Source organism: Saccostrea cucullata, unplaced genomic scaffold (assembly GCF_032062105.1).
Source record: "Saccostrea cucullata isolate Sc308-1 unplaced genomic scaffold, CSIRO_AGI_Scuc_v1 ctg261, whole genome shotgun sequence".
In the NCBI taxonomy this organism is placed as follows: Eukaryota; Metazoa; Mollusca; class Bivalvia; order Ostreida; family Ostreidae; genus Saccostrea; species Saccostrea cuccullata.
Window position 1 is genome coordinate 57,706 of NW_026925910.1, and position 25,992 is coordinate 83,697.

At 33.8% G+C, this 25,992-nt stretch overlaps 4 protein-coding genes across 5 annotated transcripts in view; 2 read left to right on the plus strand and 2 right to left on the minus strand.

Annotated features, from left to right (window-relative positions):
* Positions 1 to 378: 378 nt before the first annotated feature.
* LOC134269997 (ribosome-recycling factor, mitochondrial-like) lies at positions 379 to 5,542 on the minus strand. Its single transcript, XM_062752165.1, has 6 exons — positions 5,194 to 5,542; positions 4,512 to 4,703; positions 3,712 to 3,827; positions 3,454 to 3,542; positions 1,426 to 1,585; positions 379 to 516 (listed from the first exon to the last, which is right to left on the minus strand). Exons 1-6 carry the CDS (start codon positions 5,366 to 5,368, stop codon positions 439 to 441), a joined length of 810 nt encoding a protein of 269 aa, XP_062608149.1. The 5' UTR covers positions 5,369 to 5,542; the 3' UTR covers positions 379 to 438.
* A 2,870-nt stretch (positions 5,543 to 8,412) lies between these two features.
* On the plus strand, positions 8,413 to 9,830 carry LOC134269998 (heat shock protein 30D-like). Its single transcript, XM_062752166.1, has one exon. The coding sequence runs from the start codon at positions 8,967 to 8,969 to the stop codon at positions 9,666 to 9,668; it is 702 nt and encodes a 233-aa protein (XP_062608150.1). The 5' UTR covers positions 8,413 to 8,966; the 3' UTR covers positions 9,669 to 9,830.
* Positions 9,831 to 13,482: 3,652 nt separating this feature from the next.
* LOC134270000 (probable RNA-binding protein 18) lies at positions 13,483 to 15,863 on the plus strand. The gene is made up of 5 exons (XM_062752167.1): positions 13,483 to 13,578; positions 13,916 to 14,042; positions 14,614 to 14,709; positions 14,813 to 14,862; positions 15,277 to 15,863. Exons 1-5 carry the CDS (start codon positions 13,490 to 13,492, stop codon positions 15,455 to 15,457), a joined length of 543 nt encoding a protein of 180 aa, XP_062608151.1. The 5' UTR covers positions 13,483 to 13,489; the 3' UTR covers positions 15,458 to 15,863.
* Positions 15,864 to 17,744: 1,881 nt separating this feature from the next.
* Positions 17,745 to 25,992, minus strand: part of LOC134270009 (signal transducer and activator of transcription 5A-like) — a 28,046-nt gene continuing 19,798 nt past the window's right edge. Inside the window, exons 10-21 of one of the 2 annotated variants that reach the window (XM_062752179.1) lie at positions 24,234 to 24,374; positions 23,742 to 24,033; positions 23,462 to 23,557; positions 23,178 to 23,316; positions 22,646 to 22,698; positions 22,317 to 22,435; positions 21,744 to 21,919; positions 21,366 to 21,548; positions 21,080 to 21,146; positions 20,260 to 20,960; positions 19,655 to 20,109; positions 17,745 to 17,938 (exon numbers count right to left, since the gene is read on the minus strand). In XM_062752179.1, coding sequence (XP_062608163.1) covers positions 19,682 to 20,109; positions 20,260 to 20,960; positions 21,080 to 21,146; positions 21,366 to 21,548; positions 21,744 to 21,919; positions 22,317 to 22,435; positions 22,646 to 22,698; positions 23,178 to 23,316; positions 23,462 to 23,557; positions 23,742 to 24,033; positions 24,234 to 24,374 — 2,395 coding nt within the window. In that variant the 3' untranslated portion in view covers positions 17,745 to 17,938; positions 19,655 to 19,681. The remainder of the gene's footprint in view (positions 17,939 to 19,654; positions 20,110 to 20,259; positions 20,961 to 21,079; positions 21,147 to 21,365; positions 21,549 to 21,743; positions 21,920 to 22,316; positions 22,436 to 22,645; positions 22,699 to 23,177; positions 23,317 to 23,461; positions 23,558 to 23,741; positions 24,034 to 24,233; positions 24,375 to 25,992) is intronic. The other variant, XM_062752180.1, reaches the window with a different exon arrangement.

A 25,992-nucleotide genomic window follows, 5' to 3' on the forward strand; every position in this document is an offset into this window, starting at 1 on the left:
TACCTTGGAGTTTTTTTTTTTGACTTGCATTTGAGAAAGTTCCACCCTTGTCAGAAGCTGCCATACAGGGGCAACAGTGTTTCACAAACATCTTTTTTTTAGGTCACCTGAGTAAAATCAGGTGACCTATTTCTCTATGTTTTCGTCTGTTGTCATGCGGTGTGCATTTAACGCTTGTTAACATTTGAACATTTTCATTGTGACAATACCTTTCTTTGGAAACCAATATTTGCAATTCCTTGACCTTGACTTTGGAGTGTGACCTGCATTTAAGAAATTTAAACCATTGTCATGAGCTGACATACAGGGGAATGTGTTTTACATATACATATTGTGTTTTCTTCAAATCATTGTTAACAACTGATAAATAAGGAGAGATTTTAAACAAATATATTCATTTCATTTAATTTTACCCATGATTGTATAACAAATGTTCTGTCATGCATTGATTTCTTTACTCCTCTTGGCTGCTAGAGTAGTAATCTTGTCAACGTAAAGCTTCGTTTTAGAATCTATCTGAAAAAAAAAAAACTCTCAGATGTGATTTTTCTACAAGCTGATTCCTACAATGTTCTGACTTATCTCCTATTCTGACTTTGATCTTTTCTGTATTTTCTTTCATTTCTTTAATATTTTTTTTGTAAATAAGAAAAGAAGGAATTATTACAAACTTTAACACTTAAGTGTTACTGTGTCTATTGTTTGTCAATATGCCAAAATAAGATATGACTTAATAAAATACATATATTACCATTTCTATTCAAATAAAATAACATAATATGAAAGATCACTCACACTTCATTTTCGTGAGATTGTTGTTTTGTATTTATAAATGAAAAAGATTTTCATGAATTTCAGTTATCCATCTAAATATAATCTTTAATAGTAAAATTATGTATTACCAGATTGAGAATGAAGATGATGTTGTGTAATTACACAAAATAAATTTCTTTGAAGAAAAAAGTGATATACAGCATTCACTTTTCAGCTTATTATACCCCTGCTTGAAAAGTGGGAGGGTATATAGTAATCAGTATGTCCGTCCGTATGTCTGTCCGTCTGTTATGCTTTGGGGTACCCATCTCTTATCCGCAACTCCTCTCATACCACTGAAGGAAATTTAATGAAACTTTCACAGAATCTTTATTACATATTGCCATTGTGCACCTCCTATTTTACTTTTTGATCTGACATATACTTTGGATCTTCCAGAGCAAAACCTGGACACTGCCAATATATTCATATGGGAGGCAGGGGGTATCATTTAGTGAGCTCATTGCTCACAGTATCTCTAGTTTGTGGTGTGCTCATTTAACAAAGCTTCAGATGAAGTCAATGTAGGAACATCTTTAAATCTCTTGGAGTTTAATTTTGATTTATTTCAATATCATATGAATGATACTAACATACTGAATACTGACTTACCTTTTTTGAATATTCAAAATAAGAATCTTCTGACATCATGTCCCTTGAAGAATCCAGCTTTTTGACATACTTGGAACGAATATGTCGCATCACATCTTTCGAGTTCTCTGCAATCTTTTTTACCCTTTCTGCCATCTCATGTCTATACTCCTTGGTGATTCTGATATAAAAGTTGAAAATCAGTTCTGAAAATTTTAGCTACATGTAGAAGCAGAAAAAAATGTGTACGCAGATACAGCCTAAGAATCTCTGTGAATCAATATGTCTTGCTAATAAAAACATATTTTTTAACATTCAAATATAATGAAAGAAGACCATATATAAAGCCTTACAAAAGGAAAATATTTGGTCCATACACAACTACAACTTATGCCCTAATCAGAACAAACTTTAGGGATCTGCAATTTTATCGGTATAGCGGTATATCGCAATTTTTGTTGCGTGATACGTATCGTGATAGTATATTACGGAGACCTAAATACCAGTATTTAGGTACATGTTATTAAGTCCAGAAATTATTCATTTATTTGTTTAATCTTTCAAATTACAATTACAAAAAGTCTAAACAAAAAGATATTGTAAAAGGTGAAAAGAATGGCATCTTACCACCCAGACATGATTAATTGAATGTACATAAAAATTTCAAAAAATTTAAATTTTGTTTTTCTAGCATATTTTTAAGATAAGTAAAAAAATTACTTCCAATACGTATCGGACAAGCAGTTTTTCTTCTAATTCTGCTAAAAAGATGTGAATTTTAACCAGCAAAGATTATATTTAACTTTTTTGAATTAAAACTGATCAATAATTATAGATTTATTAAAGAAATAACACAGTTTTTACAGTTATTATAAATTGCATAATAATTTGATTTTAACATGTTGATTTTACAGTCATTAAAAGTTTCGATTGGAAGTGTTTTATTTACTGACTATGGGATAAGAACTTTGAAATGGGTAATAAAACACAATTTTTTTATGAAATACATACATTAAATGATTAATAAGCCTTTTTTGATGGACTTGTTTTAGAATCCAATATATCGCATATCGCTTTAAAAAATATTGTATCATATCATATCGAAATTTTTTGCTGAATATACAGCCCTACACCCCACCCCCACATACACACAATATAATTAGTTTTAATTATATTATACAATATCAATTAAGTTTTTTGTACAATTTCAAATTAGTTTATTATACAATATCAAATTAGATTGAAGTTGCTTTTTCTCAAATTCATTAAATAAGTTAGGCTAGTCCCTAAAACTATTTAAGGCTGATTCCTTAGCCCAGTTCCCAAGAGACAGATAACAAGTATTTGATCAGAAATGTTCTACAAGTTAGTTCCTTACACTAAACTAATTACTCTAATTTGACATGCAATTTTCTGCTATCAAAATTCTCCTTGATCAGTGCTTCATAATAATTATACCCTTGGGAGAGGTAGATTTTCTCTTATAAACATTTGTTATGGATTGCTGTAACGTATATAATGAAAAAAAAAATATATTTTCTTAATTTAACATGTTTTAAATAGGGATACTGCAACATTGTTACATTTTTTGGGATTGTTTAATTCAATAGTAAAAGACAATTATTTTTTTAAATTTCACTTTAATTAAAGGTCACAGTGACCTTGAAATAGGTCATGACACACCTTCTACCCAAGATGCATAAATTGGCCAAGTTTGATGATTGTAAATCTAATAGTCTTCTAGTTATGAGCCAAACAAAACAACAAAATAATAAAGAAAAAATGCCTGTAAAATGCAGAAAAATCATCCAATCATGATGAAAATACCAGGTGCACACCTTCATATGGTGAATAATAAGTGTACAAATTTTCAGACAAATCCATCCAATAGTTTCTGAAAAACGGTCCAGACAAAATCGTGTCTACAGACAGACAGACAGATGGACATGGTGATTCCAATATACCCCTCTAAACTTCGTTTGCGGGGGTATAATAAATGTATTTGAATGAATACAAACCAATCTCAAAATATATAAAAATAATAAATACTTAGGCACAGGAAGAGTCAATGTTGTTCCTGCCATCTGGGGATTTACATTCAAGTTTTCCCGAAGTGATTCATCCACATTTTTAATGTACTGAAAAAAATTGAATTCTCCATTAGGCTTTTCAGGGTTAAACTTATTACTTAATATATTTAAGTATATATTAGCTAGGAAGAAATATTTAATTAACAACGTTTATCGAGCAAACTTGTATGATTTCAAAATTGCTGAAAATGAAAAATGGATGATATTTATTTCCCACCTGTGGGGATATAGCCATGTTTATAATGACCATAGGTCCCTGAATGGCAACTTGAGCAATTTGATTTAGAGGGTATTTTCCATCTGGTGTCTCTATCATTAAATGTTCATATGCAGCTACAATAAAAAACAAAAAAATATATGCATTCCATTCAAGTACCATTATCAATAAGAATTTAATTTTACTTAAAAAACATGAAGACATATGTCTTTTTATCCTTAATGATCCATTATAATTTTTGGTTGTCTATAGTACATTATGGCGTTATCTAATTATAATTATGCTATATGTTCCCCTGTTTTGTTTTTTTGTGTAAGTTGACCTAAAAAAAAATATGGGATTATGTAGGATCTTTATTAATTAGATTGTTATAGTTCATATTTATATGTTATAGTTTATGTTTATACCCACAATTTCATGAAACAAGCACTTCATCATTTTGCACTAATTATCATCTACAAAGTTCAAAATGCATGACAGAATGAGTAAAAGATATTGTTATGAACTACGGAGGAGTATATCCTTCCCTTATTCTACCTTATATATTAGTTATTGTCAAAGCCTGCTGTGTACATATAGTCTGATCAAAAGTACTTCTTAAAGACTGACAATTTAGCCTTGTTTTGTTTTGAGAAAAGAAATCCTCAAGCATATTGAATTTACTTCATTTTCAGATTCAGTTGATTTTCCTGGCCTTGCACTTAGGCATGCAAGTTAAGATAAAGATTAAAGATTGTGATCATTTGTCACATATATAGCCACATGCAGATATTTTAGCATGTTCCTTGAATGTACCTCACCTGTTGATGGTCTTAAAGAGACATTTTGGATAAATTCCTTTTGCATGTGTTCTAGTGCTTGCTCCATTTCTTCTGTGAGTGAATCCATGTTTATCACCGCTCCTATTTCCACCTCAGCATCCTCTTCCTCATCATCCGAGACTTTCTTTGATTTCTTCTGCTTTTTGGCTTTAGGGTTTGCTTTCTTCATATCTACATCAAATTATGAAATCATAATATCAATTCAGAGATTATCAAACATATAATAAAGTACAGATATTTAAACTTTTCATTAAATAATATAGAATTGAGTCTCTAATTAGTTTGTCTGTAGAATGATGTACCATCATCAGGATCTAGATTACCATTATATGCACAATTCGGTTTAGGAAAATTTGTTTAAACGTCAAAGCTTTTATACAACTCTGATAATTCTTACTGTTTCTGGTAAACATGTATATGGCTATTTGGGCTCTGACTTGTTAATAAACCCTATATATTCTTATAGCTTATATGCAAAAGTTTTTGTATGTTTGTCAATAATCTGAGATTCTTCCCTTAATTCCCACTCCTGCTATTATACTACATGTGTACACATATGATCACAACTTAAGAGTCGGGGGTTAGAGTCATAATACTAGATTCTTAGATTAATTGGTGTACTGAATGCATTAAGCAGATTAAAGTACACTACTCAACTCACAGTGAACGCTCAGTGAGAAGGTCCGATTCTCCAGTCCCCAAGTTCCACATGGCTGTAAAGGCGACACAGTTATTCTGTTTACTGAGCTTACAGCAGCTAACAGCTTTGTACCGACAGTGTTTGTTCTTGCACCAGAACTTGACAAAACACGACACAGGCAAACCAATCTCGACATTTTAGATATCCTTTTTGCTTTAACTGCAACCTGTGCCAAGGTCTAAGCAATGATTAAACTATGGCTGTTCTGGTTTAGCATTGTTTTAGGGAGGATCAAGATGATATACACTAATGAATACAAAATCAACAGGCTTCTACTATTCCTTACACTAACGACACAGGTGCTCCCTGTGTGTCATTGAAACTTATTCGATGTTGAAACGAAGCTTAAAAATAAATATCAGGAAGTTCTTCAGTTCAAACGCTTTTATGACTAAGAATGAATGAGGACTATATTTACCTTTCTAGAAAACCCAAAAATCCTTATCTTACCAAACATTAAAAGGAAAAGATAATCATGTTTTGAGTAAAAATGTATTGATAACAATAGGGGCAAAAGCAATAATTTACATTACCCTCTCTTTAAACAAACATGGTATTTGAACAATATAAGCAACCTACTTTTACCCATAGCTTCATGCAAAGTGAAAGTAGGACAGGCGGGTTTGTCACTCTTTTGAAATTGAACTGTAACTATTGATTTCCATCAAAAATGGTGTTTATTTGAAGATTGATTGAACGAAGTTTTATGAGAAAATCCAACAATCATTAAGGTAAGTGTATAAGGAATTTTGATATCCTACAATCAATGTATTTGATTGATTAGGTATCGTTAAAAACATTGTTAGTGACTTATCTGAGATTACTTGATAGTTTGAGTGCATTGTAATATATATTACTTACACAAAGAACTTAGGTGTTGGTGACACTGTGTTATTATGTCACAATACATTTAAGCTTACCTGAGTCGAAGGTTTATACCGGTATCAGCATATGTTTGTAACGGAAGAGGAGAAAAAGCAGCGAAGCAGACTGAGATTCAAACCCGGGCCACATGAATCACTATTCAAGCCCTCTACCAACTTAGCTATCTAGCCACTGCGATCAAATGTGACTCAATCCTTAAAGGTCTTTGGCCCCCCAAAACCCTAACCCAGGCTCATACCTGGTAGGCCTCGAGACTCACCTGTCAGTTCCAGGGCATGTCATGTCACCAAATGTAACATGAGAGGAGAAACAGCTGTCCAGACTGGGATTCAAACCCAAGCCCTCTGAATCTCCAGTGTCTCACATCTCACATATTGACCCATGGGGATAAGGACGGGTCCACAGCGGGTGATCAAGGCTTTATAAAAAATCTTTAAAAACCCTTTTAAGAACAGAAAAGCCTTGATTGGTCATATTTATATGAAAGCATCCTCAGTTAGTGAAGATTCAAGCTTCTTCATATATTTATGACCCTTGGGGATGGATGGGACTACAAAGTATAGCAGGGTTATCACAAAGGCTCTGAGGCCAAGAAATTTCATCGCCTATAATGATGTAATCCCCTGATTATTCTGGTATTTCCTCTTTAATCCCTGTCATGTGAGGAACCCCAGACTCATTTCTACTTTGCCGAAGTCCTCAAAATCTTTTCAAGAAAAGCAGAGCCATGATTGCATTCAGGTCATCTTTTTATTGGAGCATCATTACATAGTGTAGAATCAAAGCCTTAATATATCAAATGTTAGATCACTTTATATTTCAACTTTTCAGTACTGAAATTATTTCTACTCTATTGTTCAGGTGATCAGTGTCACTGTGTGGTCTTTGGGCCTCTTGAACACGACTCGTAAATAGGCATATGCCATTTTTGATAGCATTATCTATGATACATCAATACTAGGGTATATTCGTCGCATTCGTTACACCTGACTGCTTTATTGTCACGGGTATCGGCGTGGAACATTGGCGGCCCGTGTTCGTGCTGGTTATCTAGCATTACCTTTGTTTACATTTTATTGCAGTTATGTGTATCTGTGTTGTTTGTATACTCATTGACGTATACAACTATAATTGTAAATTTATTTGGTATCATATTTTTCTGCATTAGACGAAGTATTACGTTATTATTCTCGCTACCGAGTTCTGTATAGCATACGTCCGTCTACACCAGTGTCGACTGATTACACTGAACAGTGTCTAAGTTCTGCCCTATTTATAGGGGTCTGCAGAGTAGCAAGACTCGGGAACAAAAATGGCGGACAGATTCCTTTTACGAATCGTGTTCAGCTTTAATTCTTTAACCAGCTCTAAAAATGGTATTTAATAATTGATCATACATTTAACTTCAATTGCTGACAATTTACTTACCTTTCAACGCTAACAAATGGCTGTTTGAGGTTACGGATGTCGAAATGGAACTCTTTTAAACCGACGTTACTAAGCTATATAAAGGACTGTTTCAGACCATTAAAAGGTAAATGAACTTTAATAAATTATCACAAATAAGAGTTAAATATATGATTAACTATAGGATGCAATTCTAAAAGCCAGAGAAAGTTTCAACTACACGAAATAAATACCTAAAGTGTCGACAAAAAATCATCGGCATAAATGGAAGGTTTTTACAATGCTTGGATCTGTAGTTCTCTGTTTTATTTTTAAGCAGAGAGCTACAGTTCTGCAGCTAGGGTGTCAGAAGCTACAGATTTATGTCAAACAGAAAAAAATGTTCCTTTCCTTTCTCTAAATTTTTCATAAACCTCACAATTTTCTCAAAATTTATATTCTATAGACAAGCAGACATTTAAGTTTAATATGAATGAGAGTGAAACAAATCTTTTTTAACAATCATATTCATTAGTAGCCTCGTAGGGGTGTTATTTTAAAACAATATATGGGTATGTGCTGACTTTATAGTGTAGAGGGAACATTTAGATTTCCTGCATATGTTCATCATGTTCATAAAAGGGGAATATTATTATTATTTTTTTATTACCTATAATTTGTGAGGTGTTTTAGTATTATTTAGAATAAGTGTCCACTTCCAATCAATGAATATTTTGCAAAGTTCTCTAAAGTATACAAATCCCAATACATGTACTGAAAAAAAGATTTTATTTTACATCTATATTAGCTGATAAATTAAAGTCTATAAAATGATTGAAAATTTTACATTTTTAAAAAAAGGTAAACAAATCGTTTCTTGAAAAAAAAACAACTTTCCATTTCATCAATAGACAATTTTTTCCCCTTAATATATACATATGGTTTAAGGGTGGAGTATTCTTCTCCCGTAGTAAACAAGTTTATTGACCTACTTAAAAATCCCATTTGATGCATATTTTTTGACTCCACCACCCACACTGCTTTCCAAAATAATTTGTTTCTAGATGTGTACTTTTACTGTTGTTGACAAATATTCCCTAACAAATGAGTCACACCAACAACTCTGAGAAGCGATGATAGATAATTAATAACGGTGAGGTCAGGTGAAGTCTGTGTGAGCCCTGACTGCCCATGGGAGATTGGTGTTAATATGGACCCTTGACAAATGGCCTACACATTCATAGAACACCCCCTGGCCCAACTGCTTCATTTTGATGTGTTTTGATGTTATTTCTTTACGCATCTAGAAGGTTTCATAAATGTATATAAGGAGCACAACACCTAATGCAAAGTAGCATATCTTTAGAAGGATTTGAAACTAGCTGAATATTGAACTTGCTTGTTGTGCATTTATTGGACACTTATCCATATCCAGAAGGAAGAAACTGTGAGAAAATCTGACCATGTATAGTCGACATATACCAATTTACCATGATGACTGGAGTCATCGCTGGTCATCCTTAAACCAAGGTCCATTCTATTCCAGTCGAGTCTCACGATTCCCAGAGATACCCCCGCCTCCAATAACTACTAGGTATGATCCCGAGCCTTTCTTTGACCGGTCACCTATGCCTTTTCCAGACTATAACGAGAGGAGAGAGCTTGTGTCCCGTAGTGAGCCTGCATGGACGTACTCGGCCCCACCACCGACGCCTGCTCCCTCCTTGATGGAGAACGAGATGCGAAAGATGACCCACGAAATGAACAACATGGCCAGGAACTTCCAGAGAATGGGACCAGCCAGTGGACTCAAGTCAGTGGAGGACATGAGACTGACCGAGGATTTCAATGTTAACAATCCAGTGCAGCAGGATGTTTATGGAAACAGAAGATTCCAATTGGAGTTTGATTTGCGCCAGTTTAGACCAGAGGAAATTCACATCAAGACCACTGGAAATCAACTCACCGTTCACTGTAAGCATGAGGAAAAGGAAAATGGAAAATCGTCATTTAAAGAGTACAACCGACAATTTGTCCTACCCAAAGAGGTCAACCCTGAGCATTTAACTTCAAAGCTGTCGGCTGATGGCAACCTCTACATTACTGCACCATTGCCAGCACTGCCCAGTTCCAGAGATAGGCTGATACCCATTGATAAGAAGTAATGATAAATGGACTAAATGTAAAGATACATGGTAGATACTCTTGCAATTATTATTGGAATTTTGACTGGTAAAATGCTGGTGTATTTTTAGAATGTTTTTGAATTTGTATATAAATTGTATAAATTATGTTTTGTACATTAAATTAAAAGTAGGTTAGAACATGCTTACTCTTTTGTTGTGTTTTATAACCATTTCAGTTAATATGCCTTTGAGATAATCCATGCAGAATATATCTACAAGTATCCAGTAACTTGCACATTTTAATGGGAAAATTGGAGTTAAAGTGATGAATATAGCAGGGTAGGAATCAAATGAAGAATTGCAATTGTGCTAAACACTGCTAATGCTGCAACTATTTACTGGATACATGTAGTTGTAAATTTTTGCAAATTAAATCTTGTGCCATTGTAGTAATTGCTGGATTAGTATATTAAAATTTTAGTAAATGATGTACGTCTTACACTATATGTATATGAAAGGAAAACAGAAATCCTAGGTGGTCTTGTAAACTTTTTTTTTTTAATTTCACAAAGAAAATAGTTTGTATAAATAAAAATGGTGCAGTTATGCAGCCTTCTGACGACAGAGTCTTTAAAATTTTTATTCAAGTAAGGACAGATGATACAAACAAAATTGGATGCCTGGATTGGTAGATATTTTATGGCCTAATCTCATTGAAAATGATGCAAATAATAAATTTCTAGAAAATAAAGAAATTGTAAACCTTCTAAGATGTGAAAATTAATTTGAAAAAAAAACCCTAATAACTACCCACTGAAATCCATTCATTTTACTCGTTAAAAAAAAACACGACTCAAGTTGTTACAAATTTTTTGACAAAAGTTTGTATCATCTATCCTTAAGTAAAAATTTTTTCACCAAAAGGAACTTTCTGGTGAATATCAATAATTAAAAAAAATTATGTTATAGAAATATGTAAAACAGTTTGTGCAGATTTAGTTATTGCTTAACATATATATTACAAAATCTTCCTGTCGAGGACAAACCATGCAGCTATATTTCATCATCCTTTCCAATTCTTTCCTTCTACGTCTACATGGAACTCGATGAAAAGTCATGAAAATCTTTAAAAATTAACAAAAATATACTTTTTTACATGTAAGAAATTGAATTTATAAACTTAAAAAATAGAATTCTCTAAATTTTGGGTACCCCTTTTAAAACTAATGCCACCCCAAATTATTCAGCATTTGAAGATGGCAATAGATAACAGGATGGCCTGTATCTATACCTTCTCTGACCATTCACTGTGGATATTCTGAAGGGTGTATCCACGTAGCGTCATCCGTGACAGCTGACTAATGCCTACAGGCTCATTGGCCTAACAATCTACACAAGTTGTCACCTCTGATTATGAGATATATTATTAAAAATTTGTCCTTATGGCTAGATTGTTTCAACTTATCAGGGCATCAAATGCTCAGATGCAGGAAAGGAGAAAATGTATGACTGGACCTGAAATAGAACCCAGGACCCCTAAATCACTAGGCAGGTTCTCTACCTACCGAGTTACAGGCCAATATCTATGGACTAAACCTTTTACACGTGAAAGAATTTTTTTCTCATCAAAAATAGAATTTTTATTATATCCTCACTATTCAAAAGTTATGCCCCTTGGTCTCCATCTTGGGAGGAAAACCACTAACAAGCGCCTGTAGGGAAAAGGTGCAGAATCCTCTGTAGATTTGCTAATTGGAGGGACATTTTATCCGTCCAGCTTAACTGTCCATTTGTCAGTAACAAAAACTTTATACTTATTGCTTTGAATGCATATCTCGTTTGAGTATTTCCTGTGACAAGACGTACCTTTATGAATGTGTGAAGTTCGAATTACTTTTCAAATATTTTAATCTTGGTCATAAATTTTATACCCGAAAAGACTGTACCATTTTCTATGAAAGTTGAGTTCTTGACTTATGGCTTGTCGCACTTCTCAAAAAAAATTTTACTTAGCTTTAACCTTTATACCAGAACATATCTTCAAAACTTCTTCTTTGCATAATTCTCAGACAGGGCAGGACATATAACAAGACAGTTCCAATAATTTATAAAGTTTCAAAACAAAAAACAAAATGACAGGAAAAAGTAGTCTCAGTACATGGGATTCAATTTCATATATCAAATTTTCGGGGTTTGAAGAAAAACTCTTGGTTCGTGGGGATTTGAATTCTTGGATAAAGAATGTTGAGTATTTATGTATGCAACATTTTACATTTCGTAGTAGACATGAATCCATTCGTTGGTCTCTTCATACCTCGAAAACAACAAAAATTAACCCTCCACGAAAATTTGTGATTTCACAGTATTATACATTTTATTGAATTCAGAATTCTAAATTTGATCTTTATATATACAATGTATTGTATTTGAAGGTAATGAGAGTTGTTGTGCTGGGTGCAGACCCCCTGGGCCACTGGAGACCACATTGACATCATTAGTTACCCATACGGAAAAAAAGGGCAAACAAACTACTATAACAAATTACTAACAAACCACTATGGTTTGAAAGTAGTTTAATAGTATAGCAAATCACATGCAAATGAGCTAACAAACTATACTCTAACAAACTACTATCAAACCACACTTAACAAACTACTATCAAACCACTCTAACAAACTACTATCAAACCACTCTAACAAACTACTATCAAACCATTCTAACAAACTACTATCAAACCACTCTAACAAACTACTATCAAACCACTCTAACAAACTACTAACAAATCACTGGGAAGTGGGAACAAATCCATCACCAAAACACTGTAGATTTGAATTTTCCATTACAAATCCACAAGTCTTCATTGAAAACACCTAAAACAATCACATTTTGAAGTATTCAACAAGTCTTGTTTCAGGGTATTTAAATTCCAGGATTCACAAGTTTAGCCAATGCAAGTGCAACATCCAACATGTTTCCTTTTGTTAAGGAGATGCAATTCGAAGTCAATGTCCATGTACTTATCACATATTCTCCTTCATGTTGTGTACATCTTCATAGTATTTTTCACTAAAAAATGTTCTTCAAGCTGATGATCGACATTTTAATATTTCCCTGCTTCCTCTGGCATAGAAAAAGATGCAATTTTCCCTTGTTTCTGACCTCATTGCAACTTTGAAAGACATCTTTATTGTCTTATTTTCAAGTATACTTCCCATAATCCAATGCATAACTGATCTAAACTAGGATAGGAATTATAGGTCAATCTGAAAATGAATAAAAATTCCAAAGCTAGTAAAAAGCATATGCATCCACATTCACAGAAGGTTAATTACTTCATGACATGCATTAAATATACCTCTTCTGTATCCAGATCCATCTTTTAATAATGTTAATTGCTGCTTTTTCCAGTCAGGGATCATATAGAATGATACTATAACAATTTGAATGTCCCTTCACCAGTTCCTTTGTTTCTGACATGCTTGGTGGTTTGAAAATTGGCGCAAATAGTTAAACACCGGATGTAAAGAGATAAGCTGTTCTTGGAAACTTCAACAATTCTAGATAATTCAACCCTAAACACATCTGTAAAGTAATTTCCCATGTGGTTAGATGCAAATGCTATACTAATAAAACACTGTTGCAAGATACCAAGTCTAACAAACTATAAAGAAATCACAATCACCAGAAATGAAAGACTAACAAACCACTGCAGCTATTTTTAGAAAAAGTGGTTTGTTAGTGGTTCATTAAATGCTATACTATCAAACTACTGTAACAAACCACAAAAGTATAGTTTGTTGGTAGTTTGTTGATGGTTTGATAGTAGTTTGTTAAAAATCTTTTCCGTTTGGGTACAGAGAATGTCAGAACTCCTGCCTGTCCCTCCCGATCTTTCAGAGGAGTCAGATCATCGCTTGTGGATTGGAAATCTGGATTCCAGACTAACAGAGTATCACATTAGATAGATCCGGCCTCCCTGTTCAGTGCTATTCATACAGTAATACATGCTTATAGCTTATAGTGAACACACTTATAATGAATTGATGCTTACAGCAAAATCATTTTCATTCCCCATGATTTTAAAATGTACTGGAAACTTATCTGTAATTGATGAATTTTCTACCAAAAATAACAATACATTGTATTGCTTTGTGATGAAAACTTTTGTGAGCAAAAGATGGTCACAAAACTTGTGAATATTTCTTGCACGTAATACAAATGTTGGTTCACATAATTATATGTTAAAACGGACTTTTCACCAATTTTTAAAATCAATTCTTTTAAAGGTTCAGCTTACTGAAGATTTTACAAAAGTTTGGTTCCTTGAAAAAGTTTGACTTTTTATATCATAAGTCTGGACCAGAGCAGGGGAAATCTAGAGGATACTGCTTTGTCAGTTACGAGAGCAGAGAGGTGAGATTTCAGCATGTATACCATCTTACTTTAACGATACAACTCTGATTCACTATTATGCGAGTTTGTATTGTCAATGAGCAAGTTTTGAACTTACTAATCCTGGCCAAACTTGCTTTCAAATTGATGTTGCATCTTGATGAAGGCGAGAATAATTTCCTTCTGACCATACTATGTGTCCTACCTACCTAGGGATCTACATTGCAGGCGGTAGACTAGATGTATTTAGGGATACACACTAACAAACTTGATGCTGCATTGGATTATTTTGGTATGATTGGACAGACTAAAGAATTAGAAACCAGCCCATTCTTAAGTAATTGTTAAATTACCCTGATCCAAACTAGCATATACATGTAGGCTGTATCAAGGGATGCACACTACGGGACTTGCTTGAAATGCTATATTTATATTCCTTAGAATTGTACTGTACCAAAAGTAAACTGAAATCCTCCTGACTGACATTTCATGCATTTGAGATTTGACTTGTATTATAGAAGAAGCCTTTATATGAGGAAGTGATGCAACAGTTAGAATTACAAGTCTCTCTAAGCTTCAAAATTATTTACAGAATGCAGAGCGTGCCATGGCTAAAATGAATGGGAAATTGGCTTTATCCAAACGACTGATTGTTAAATGGGCCCATAAAGACCCAGCAGAGGATCAGGTACATTATAAATGGTTTTGCACATACCAATGCTTATTATAAGGATAATATTAACAAAATACCATACAAGCAAGAACTTTTTCATAAAGAAATATCATTTCAGAAATCCAAGTCACATGATAAAGAAAGCACTGGAAAGGAAGATGTAGTAAGGTATTGTAACAATGCTTATAAGGTTATGAAAGAATTATCAAGTGATTAAATAAAATATAAAACTAGGGGAATGCTGGGATAACCTGTAAAAATCTACTTTAAGGCTGACTGACCTTCCAGTAAGAGAGATAACTCTTAATGGGATAAATGACTTCAAAATAATTGTTTATAAGAATGCTTAATTAACTAAAAGATCATATCTGTCAAATGGTATTCTGAGATTTTGTGCAGTTTAATTATGAATTACTTTATATTAGTGCTAAGGCAAAATTGTTTTTAAATCATAATACAGTATGACAACCTAAAGATTTATTTTCTAAACTCCAATCAAATTTCAAATTATTGTAAATTTGAGTAAATAACCTATATACAAATCCTTGAAATATTATCATTCAGTCTTTAATTTTTTTTTAGTCCTCAAAGCAAAATTAAAGCAATAGAAGCTAAGCTGCAGAAAATGCAAAAAGATGGAAGTGCAACCTCTAACTTGAAACCATTGCCTGGTACCAGTCAATTAAGCATGGTTCAGAGAGAGGCTAGAAAGATGGAGCAGGCCAATGCTAATAAACAAACTAAAAAACCATACAAGAGATGACAAATCTTGTCAAAATTTGTACTTTACAAATTCTGAGCCACCTTGAAATCTGGCTTAAATGTGGAGAGTTGTTCCGACTTTATGATACCTACTAACTGGAAGATCATCTAAGATTGAGATCTGTATGAATATAGCTGAGCTGGAGTTTTATGCTGCTTGAGAAAATTTCAACTCAAAGTGAAATATGAAGTTTTGCATTCACTTCAGTGTGACGAGTTAAAAAAAAAAGAAATAAATAAATACACAAAGATTATTGGCTTGTGCAAATTTATTTTCAAAATACATGTACTGAAAAAAAGTTCATAGTATTTGAACACAAAAATGAATTTTTATAGGGACATTTAGATTGTTTGCAAGAAGACAGAACAAAAGTAATGTGCAAGCATAACAGTGCAAAAATTGAAGAAAATCTTGTGTGAATGCCCTCATTCAATATCATTATAAGCGAAGTGCCCTAGAGAAAACAAGGATAATTGTGTGTGATTCATAAAAGGGAAACAGAGAGTCTTGTGAAGGATATTTAAGTGTAATAGTAATACTTTGTTGGTGTTCATAAATGCACATAAGTATTAATCTGTTCAACATGGAGGGCACTTTGTGGTTTAGCTTAAAACTGAATGCAGATAATGTCATTTGTAATTCATTAAATCTATCAAGTTGCTACTTTGTCAAGTGAAATAAAAGGGAACATAAAATATCATTACAGTGCATAAAAGAACAAAATTAAATAAAAAAAACAAACCAAAAAAAAAAAAACAAACCCAAAAGTAATGTCCACATTTAGCACTAATATCAAAAGCAAAGATTTTAATAATTATGGTTTATGGCACATTTTGAATATTGCAAGCACAAACTATTAATGAAAAACAAACTCCAGCACTTCAAAAGAAATATGCATCACAATGGGCAGGGAAACATGTACATAATTTGCACTTCTCTGGTCAGTTATATGCATAGAAATATTATAGTATCTACAAGTACTTTTATCAGCCTCATATACCTTAATTAAATGAAAAAAATCTAAAGATCAAACTTCTAAAATTGTTATTGCTAATCTAAAACGCATATATATTGACTAACTTTTGTGACAATTGCAATTAACAAAAACTTCAATTTAATCAATGAAATTTTTCTCATTGAGAAAAAAAAATTACTGAGGAGAGAAGTGCTATTTTTCTGTACATGTTCTACAAATCATTAATGGCTAAAACTAGACAGTAGACATTGAATAGAATATCGATGAATCAATACCTTCCTTACAGGAAAAAGGGTATCTAAACAAATGTAAGAAATTCTGATTACAATTAAGTACACAAGTACTTAAAACCTGTGGAACAGGCCAATTTAAGCAACAATGTTAAGCTAATGCTACAGTTTAATGTCAGTATTCTGTACAATATTATTATATACAAAAATATATACAATTAACATGTAGGTTCTGTTATTTCACAATTAGTGCTTGTTTTTTTTTGACCAAAATCTATGGATTTTCTCAAAATTCTTTCCAAATTTGAGTTGGCATGTCAACAATTTTGAGTATTTACTATTCAAAGATGGGTGGAAATACTCAAGTAAATTCTTCTAATTTTTTTTTTCTTTTTAATGACAAGATGTGTCTGATTATTTAAATACCAATACAGTGGAATAATTTGTTGGGGATCAATGTTCATTGGGGCTCAAAATTTAAATGTTTCTTGGGAATATAATTTGTGGATATCTTGTATTTACAAAAATTTCAATGAATGGACACATTGGGCCATCTTTAAAAAAAATGTTTGGTTGCCCTCTGACTGACTGACTAAAAACGGCCCCACTTTAACCTTTATTTAAATTCAAGGACAGTATTTTTTTTTCTATTTATTCCTCTTATCCCGTCAACAAACATGTTGAAATTTTCTGGGAAAAAGATTATTCTGGGAAATAATTTTACCCTGCAGAGCAAACATTATTTTAAATATGACTTTCATTTTTTTTATTGGGGGGTGTGTGTATAAATTCATGGACAAGGCTGATCCATGAACATTGATCTCCCACAAACAATGCTGATTCCACAGTATTATGCCAAAAGGAAATTTAATTCTTGTAGCCCTCCAAAGATTTTGTGTCTGATTTTTGTAGACCCTATTCATTAATACTGCCATTAATCTGCTTGCTATGGTTAGCCCACTATACAAAATTAAATCAAAATTTTACAATGTTAGAATATTAAATAGAATAAATATGCAACCAAGAAAAATGGTAATGAGAAAAAAAAGTAGCATATCATACCATGAAAACAAAAAAAATGTGAAAATAAACTGAATTAAGGTTGTAACACAGTGCAAAATTAAATAATTCAATGGTTACATGTATATAAGATAAATTGGATGGATGCTTAAAACATTAGATGTGCAAGATATTTAAAACTGAACTGCAAATTTATGAATTGTATAATTCTGCCATGGACGAATTTCCTTCATCAGTGTCCTGATTAGATGTAATCTGAAAGATTCAAGTAGAAGGTCTTTTCTAAAAAACATGATGTGCACATAATAGTAATTAAAATACGCTTATAAATGGCAAACATGCTTATATTAAAGGAATTGACATTTACTGCAGTTATTTTCAGTCTCTGTGGCTTTTAAAAAATATATGGTAAACTTAAAGGTTAACTATTATATTTATAATAAAGCAAAGTTCATCCCTGGTACTTTATTATAAACGTTTTGCTGTTATACAAAGCAGAAAATGTCTGCTGCTAATAGAAATAATGGAATACTACTTGAGAATTCTTTGAATGTTCAACATTGAAGACCAACATGCTGAGACAACATCAATGCTATGAAATTACTAAAATTATTTTAAGCAGATTTAATTTAAATTTGTAATGCTGTTTTGCCAAGATCCATGAATTCATGTCCTCCTTGAACTGTTATAATTTCAAATGGCAGTAATAATTACAGTGTACCAGTATTTCAACATTTCTTTAAACAAGATCAAATCCATAGAAAACATTTTTTTTAGCTCACCTGAGCCGAAATCATTAGCTTTTCTGATCACATTTTGTCTGTCTGTCTGTCCGTCTGTAAACTTTTCACATTTTTGACTTCTTCTAAGGAACCATTGGGCCAATTTTGACCAAACTTGGTACAAAGCATCCTTGGGTGAATGGGAGTTTAAATTCTTACAATGAAGGGCCAAGTCCACTCCAAAGGGGAGATAATCAAGAAAAGACAAAAATAGGGTGGGGTCTTGAAAAAATCTTCTCAAGAACCACTGGGCCAGAAAATCTGATACTTATGTGGAAGCATTCTGGGGTAGTGTAGACTCTAAATTGTTCAAATCATGACCCCCAGGGGATAGGCGGGGCTACAATAGGGAATCAAAGTTTTACATAGAAATATATAGAACAAATCTTTAAAAATCTTCTTCTCAAGAACCACAGGGCCAGAAAAGCTGAAACTTATGTGAAAGCATCCTGGGGTAGTGTAGATTCTAAATTGTTCAAATCATGACCCCCAGAGATAGGGCGGGGCCACAAATAGGGAAGCCAAGTTTTACATAGAAATATATAAGAGATTTTTAAAATTCTTCTTCTCAAGAACCACTGGGCCAGAAAAACTAAAACTTATGTGAAAGCATCCTGGGGTAGTGTAGATTCTAAATTGTTCAATTCATGACTCCCGGGGGTAGGATGAGGACATACTTCAGAATCACAATATGTTATTACAAGGGGGAAATCTGGTAAAGAACAGTATGGTCAAAGCTACTCAAAGGTGAGCAATGTGGCCCATGGGCCTCTTGTTACCTTTATAACCATTTAAAATTTTTCCCATAGGAAAAGAACTGATTTTACTATATTTAATGGTTCATGGCAAAACAGCAAAAGTATTTTATGAACTAGGAAAATCTGAGATTTACCAAGTTTTTAGGTTTGAACCAGAGAATCCATGGCAGCGTATTAATACTTCTTTGTGTTAAATAATTACACAAGAAAGCAAGCATTCTTTTAACATAGAAAGTAAAACATTAATAGAAATGTGCATATACTGAATACTTTGTTATAAAATTCCAAATTTTGTCATAAAGAAATGTAAACTAATTAATTTCAATTGTTATATCTAAGAAATTATTGATGGATATTAAGAGATTTTAAATGTTGCATTAAAATACTTTTCCACTGTATGCAATAATTATATATTCCTCTAAGTTACATACCTATGATATAAATTCTTCTGCCTGGAGTCACTCCATTAAAGCTAAAGAATTTACCTCATTGAAAGCACCTTTCAGGTTTTCAATGAGTTCTTCCTTATTTATATCACTCAACATGGCTTCTAGACTCTCCATGGTTACGGAATCCTCCATTGCTGTAGAGGTCACACTACCAGCTGGAGAGGAGGCATCAGAGAACATGGACTGGGAGCATGGAGACTGCATACTGCTAGTCTGAATACTCCCAGCTGGGGACGCAGCATAGGACTGCTGAGGTGGGGACTGGAGGGTGGCAGCAGCATGGGGGGAGTAGGCCGGGGACATTGAAGGTGGCAGAGCAGCAGAGTCTGAACTGCAAACCCCAATCTTCATCTGTAAATTTTTGAACTTCAACATCTGTTCTGCGATGTTGGCTTTGGGCTTCTGTCCTGCTGATGTAGATGTTGCCTGGACTGGGGCTATATCAAACAAAGATCAAGGTCAAAGAAAAACCAACCTGGTGAAGGGTCCATTATAATGTGCATGGGTGACTACAGACTACTACTTGTGAACTAACAGAACGTTAAATGCTGTTTAGAAGAGTTGATCATGAAGATTGTAGGCATTACCATAAACGGTGGATGCCATGGAAACAAATTGGGTGCTGTGGTCCGGACTCTGCAGGGAATGGACAGAATTCGCTGGACTTGGCTGCTGCATGGAGTACATGGAGGGTGCTGGGCTAGTCTGTGGAGTATTGCTGTACATGCCAGGAGATTGGCTAGTCTGCTGCTGAGCATATACTGCTATGTCCTGAAACCCAGGGTCCATATTTGGTGGCAGAAATGTGTTACCAAGAGCATTTTCGTCAATCGTCTGAAAATTGTTGGCATTTGATGTACCGAGCATATTAGATAATGTGGGGTGTGTACTAGATAGACTCCCATTAGCGTTGAATGTTTGAGTCGGACTGAAATTTGAATTCTCCATTATGACTTGCTGAGAATTCTGCATGAAAGGTACCCTCTGGTACAGGGTAGTGTGACCCTGGCTCCCCATGCTGTCCTGTGATTCCCCTCCACTGAATTCTAGTACCGTCTGAGGTATGATATGCATCTGAGGGGAGCCGGGGGGCAGGGACATTGGGGAGTAAGAGGGATGCTGCTGTACATCCGAGTAGACATTAGGTTCTCGCTGCGGCTCAGATAAACGTTTGTTTTTTATTACTCCAGGCCTGTTGTGTGCCCCCTCCCGTTTCTTTGAAGGAGGCACTGCCTTCTTTATGTCTCTTTTTCTTTCTGAAGATGGGTCCTCATCTAAATTCATATCACTGAAAAACAAGATGCATTATCTTCTTTATAAAAAGAATATGTGCATTAAGATATCGCAATCTGATAAGAAAACTATTGAAACAGATTGTTTCTACTATAAGTCGTAAATGTGCATTACTTCAAGGTGACAATCAGAATTTCCTCAAACTTCTTGTAACCTGGAGTTTCTCCTTTGCTTTTGGTTTCTGCAATAAAAATTGTTACCTAATGATAATATATACTGCATGTATTTTATATATCCACCTTTCTTTAAAAAAAAAAAGAATTTTTTTAAAATCTAAATACTACATGTACATTCACATTAAATAACAAGTACAAAATGCTAGCAGAAATAGATAAAGACTTCATATCGAAGTGTAAAGTGACAATTTGACAAAAATTTTCAGTACTAAATTATATGTTACCAGTATTGTACTGCTCAAACGCCTCCTCTGTCCTGACTAGACAAGTTGGACTCTTATACAACCACTGCAGAAGATAAACCTTCGTATCGCCAGGCATACATGTATTTTTCACACACTGGGCAAGGGACTTCTTCTTGAAGGTGTCTGCTTTAAAGGGATCAGTAGGAAAGCATTTCCACTGTCCTGAAAGAAAAAATAATAATTCTGTACATTTTTGAATCTTATGTCATCACCCACATTTTTAACCCTCCCCCCTTTTTTTAAATACAAGTTTTTATACGACTGTTTCTCCACATTTGAAGGAAAAAAAATAAATATTAATAAATTTACAAACACAAAATTTTGAAGCATTTTTCATCCACATAAATATTGATTCACCATTTTTGTTTTTGTACAAGACGGTAGCTGAGATGGCTCCACAGAGGTTTTGACCTTGACCGTCAGTGATGACCTTGTCTGAGAATCGTAACAGGTAGGTATATTCCTTCAGTGGGTGTATGCTGTTCTTCAGTCTTTGTTCTGCAGTCTCTTTCTTAATGAATCCTGCTATCAACCTATAAAAGATAAATATTATATAATTTTATATAAAATTCTATTTTGTACATGCATTGTTACTATACATTCATGATAACATATTAGGAAGGATATCGTAAAATTGTATTCATGTACACATCTTAACCATTATCCAGTCACTCAGCACATCATTCTAGTGTCTCCTCTTTAATATCCAACATAATTCTACTTATCCACCATTGAAGTATTATACTTATCCATCATTTAAGTAATTATACTTAATATCCAACATTCACATAATCATACTTACCCATATTATTTCAATTCCCATCATTCTTTAATTTTACAGTGTACACCTTCCTGAATTTGCTACCTACCCATCTTAACAGACAGTATCCATTTCCTCTTTTTACCCAGAATTCATTATTCTCTACCTACCCATCATTCCAATAGTCTCTTAGGTGAGATTTGGTCAGATTAAAGACAGCAAGAAACCACATCCAAAAGGTGGCCGATTTCTTCTTGTCATCCCCTTCCTTAATATCCATCATCTTCTCCTAAAGACAGATTGTTTTATTTGGTGATGAGAGAGGAGCTATTTTATGATTTACCAACTAAGAATTGAAAGCCTATATCAATCTATCATAATACTATCAATTGCTTCAACCAAACACACTTACAAGTTAGATTACTCAATCAGATTGCCTAAAAACAAAGAATTTAACATGAATTTATCATGTAATGAGTAAAATACATGTAAATCTTACAACACAAAATCTCCTAAAAGGAATGTCCATGTCATCTGGTATTGGCTTATCCTCTGAAAGTAAAGAATAAGGACACTTTAGTTTAAAACTTTCCTGTTTTCGTGGAATTTAAAAAATCTAGATACATTTGTATGTGTGCACTTCAGTGAAACGCACATATGCAGCAGAATTTGGTATCTTGAACCCCAATATCATGAATACAGTGGACCTTCAGATATCCGGATGCTTCAGTATCCGGACGCTTTTTCATCGGGACGGAATTTTTAAATGTTATATTGTTTTGTTTAACTGGTGATTCAGGTATCCGGACGCTTCACATATCCGGACAAATTGACTAGGAACCAAAGCGTCCGGATAAATGAGGCTCCACTGTACCATGTCAAGAGTGATTTTGAATTTCCAACCCCTCAGTCTTTAAGTATTTTCCCTGGATATTTTGAACCTTTGAATATCTCAAATTGTCAAACCAGCCTTCATTAGACCTACCCAGCATTAATCGGCCCCCTAGATGAGTTTTTTTTTTAAGACCTACCCAGCATTAATCGCTCCCCTAGATGAGATTTTTCATCAATACAGAGATCTCGTCCTCCTAATGTCTGCATCTTCTTGTTGAGCATATCAAACACAGTGATCCACTTCAGAGAGTTCGATGTTTCTATTGGCAGCTGAAACTGTTATTCAAATAAAATTTAGTATCTAAGCATACTTGTTGCTTGAAAGCGTGAGAGGAGGTTTACTGTAATGTAAATGTACACACACACCTATGAAGTGAAATGGATGTACTGATTCCTGTAATTTAAATGTTGTAAAACTTACAGCATTTTCGGTACTGTAACATTGCCACAGTAACGATCCATGTACATTACAGCTCTGGCTGGCTCCAGTTGTTACGACAATGGGCAGAGAAATCGTCTGTAAAATTATTATAAATAAGGAAATAGAGTTAAAATTTAAGTAGATCCTTCAAAACAAAGCTCTTCACATATTTCACCACTCTGAATTTCACAAATATGTTTTTCAGATTTTCATATTAAATATGCAATATATGTAGTGTATTTGTAGTGGGAGGAAAATTCCAATCAACCCTTATACTTACTGCTACAGGTATATCCTGTTCTGCGACCTTGACCCGAGTGGTGAAGACAATTCTAAATTTATCTTCACAGACTTGAACATCGGGCTTTCTCTCAAACTTCTCTATTTCCATTTTCTTAAAAGAAGCCAAGGCCTTCTTTTTCTCAAAAGTGGATTCGTCGGTTTTGGCTTTTAGTCTGATCTCACAAGGACTGTCCCAATTCCCACTGTGAAACTTCTCATTGACCTCTGACTCGTTACAGAACTGTGCTTTCACTTTCCCTTTACAATCAATGTTATCACAGGCCAGAAGTCTACAATTTCAAAAGTACCGTATGCATGTATCAAATACAAATATTTCGTTATTAAATATTATAATGGATCCTTTTGTGACATGGCTGGTATTGTCAATAAATTTGACTTGTACAAACTTTTAGAGTCTAAAAATAAGGTTGCTAACAGATTAACAATCTCAATACCTTGGACCACAATTTGATATATTTAGACAGCTTACCTTACAGAGCCGTAGAACTTGGGACATCTAAACTTCTGATTGGCTGTCTCCTCTCCCCCTTCCTCTGCCTCTTTATTCCTCTTTTTAGAGCCAAGTTCCACCTTTATGATGTGCTTCTGTTGTTCCGTCACAACAAAGGAACTATCAAAATAGAACCAGATAAAACTAGAATGTCCAAACGGGACAAAATACCCCCCGTTGGGTTTTTCACAAGTGCTCAATCATGAATATTTTATGGACCTAAGATAAGAGAGAAATGCTAAAACATTTTTAGTGCAAATGTAATTGCTCATTATATTTTTTATAAATGAAAGAAGGCGCAGCCTAATTAAAAACATGAGGCCCATGGGCCACATCTCTCACCTGAGCACTAAGGGTAGGAAGAAGTAGAAAATGGCTTTTTATTGTAAAGTTTAAATCCAAAAGTAGTCCCATGACCAATCATGGATTTGCTATTTTTTAGAAAATGATTTTTACAGAATTTTCCTATATATATCTTTAAAAACTTTAGTCGGCCATTTTGGCCCCGCCCTACCCCTGGGGGGTCATGATTTGAACAAATTTGAATCTACACTACCTGAACATGCTTCCATATAAATATGATGAATTATGGCTTCCTGTACCAAACATTCTAACAAATGCTCATGAGCTGCTCATGAGACTCACATGAGAATCAAGTAAGAATTGCATGCAAATTAGGTAGAATTGCATTTTGCTCATGTGCAGATTGTTAGTCTTTACCCATACCAAACCATTCTCACAATTTGCTCATGAGCAGCTCACGTGAGGACTAACCAGATTTCCTCACCTGAGTTGCTCACGTGAGTCTCATGTGCAATTTAACATGCAAATTAGGTAAAATGCTCACGTGAGCAGGGTTCTGCACATAAGCATTTTTTGCTCACGTGAGGAATCATTTTGCTCACTCAGAATATTGCTCACGTGAGGCTCATGAGACTCACGTGCAACAATTGCTCACTTGAACAAGTAACAATAGAACAATTAAAATTCAGATTACAAACATTATATAATTATATATGTAATTTTAAATTTGATTCATCAATTACGTTTTAAATACTCTTGAGCAACATGTACATGTAAATAGATGTATGCATGCATAATTATGTTCAGTAAACTTCATATTTTAAACTTAAAATGAAATAAAAAATTAAATTATTAATTATGTACAGTACACATCAATCAAAGTATAATTATCTAATAGTTCCATTTCCAGGAGATTAACATCCGATGTAAATGTCCAGTCAACATTTTTGACTGCACTTTGTCTAGTACTAGATGGACTAAAATTGTCTTAAAGTTGTCTTGGAGGCTAATAGATGTTTCTGCCTTTACTGCATGAATATATGAGTGGCATGCAGTCATACTTGGGGTTAAAATAATAATCCAGTGGTCATAAGAATCATAATCAATTCATCCTGTTCCATTCTTTTTCCTTGCATTTCCTTTGTTGAGTGTTAACATCAGAACTCCGTCATGTATGCAAGCTCAGCTAGGGTCCGTTATTAATCTGCAGATCGATCCTTAATTGATTCCAACTTTTATCTGCAAAAATTTGAAGTTATAGTTAGTATATTTTCAAGGTTACATTGCCATGGTCATGAAAAGCAAGGCAATTAATAGAAAAATCATATAAATCAATATTTAATTAGCAACTTAAATACATGTACATGTAATTCATAGAATACTAGTACTGGACTGAGGCTGTCAACTGTACACTCTGACCTAATCTGTTATCATT

Excerpts from the sequence above, each read along its gene's own strand:
- LOC134269998 (XM_062752166.1), top strand. The coding sequence starts at position 8,967 with ATGTATAGTCGACATATACCAATTTACCATGATGACTGGAGTCATCGC.
- LOC134269997 (XM_062752165.1), bottom strand. The coding sequence starts at position 5,368 with ATGTCGAGATTGGTTTGCCTGTGTCGTGTTTTGTCAAGTTCTGGTGCA. Across the intron at positions 4,704-5,193 it reads CTTCTCACTGAGCGTTCACT|ATATGAAGAAAGCAAACCCT; the intron begins GTGAGTTGAGTA and ends AATTTGATGTAG. Across the intron at positions 3,543-3,711 it reads ACATGGCTATATCCCCACAG|TACATTAAAAATGTGGATGA; the intron begins GTGGGAAATAAA and ends AATTTTTTTCAG.
- LOC134270000 (XM_062752167.1), top strand. The coding sequence starts at position 13,490 with ATGTCAGAACTCCTGCCTGTCCCTCCCGATCTTTCAGAGGAGTCAGAT. Across the intron at positions 14,043-14,613 it reads TCAGTTACGAGAGCAGAGAG|AATGCAGAGCGTGCCATGGC; the intron begins GTGAGATTTCAG and ends AATTATTTACAG. Across the intron at positions 14,710-14,812 it reads AAGACCCAGCAGAGGATCAG|AAATCCAAGTCACATGATAA; the intron begins GTACATTATAAA and ends ATATCATTTCAG.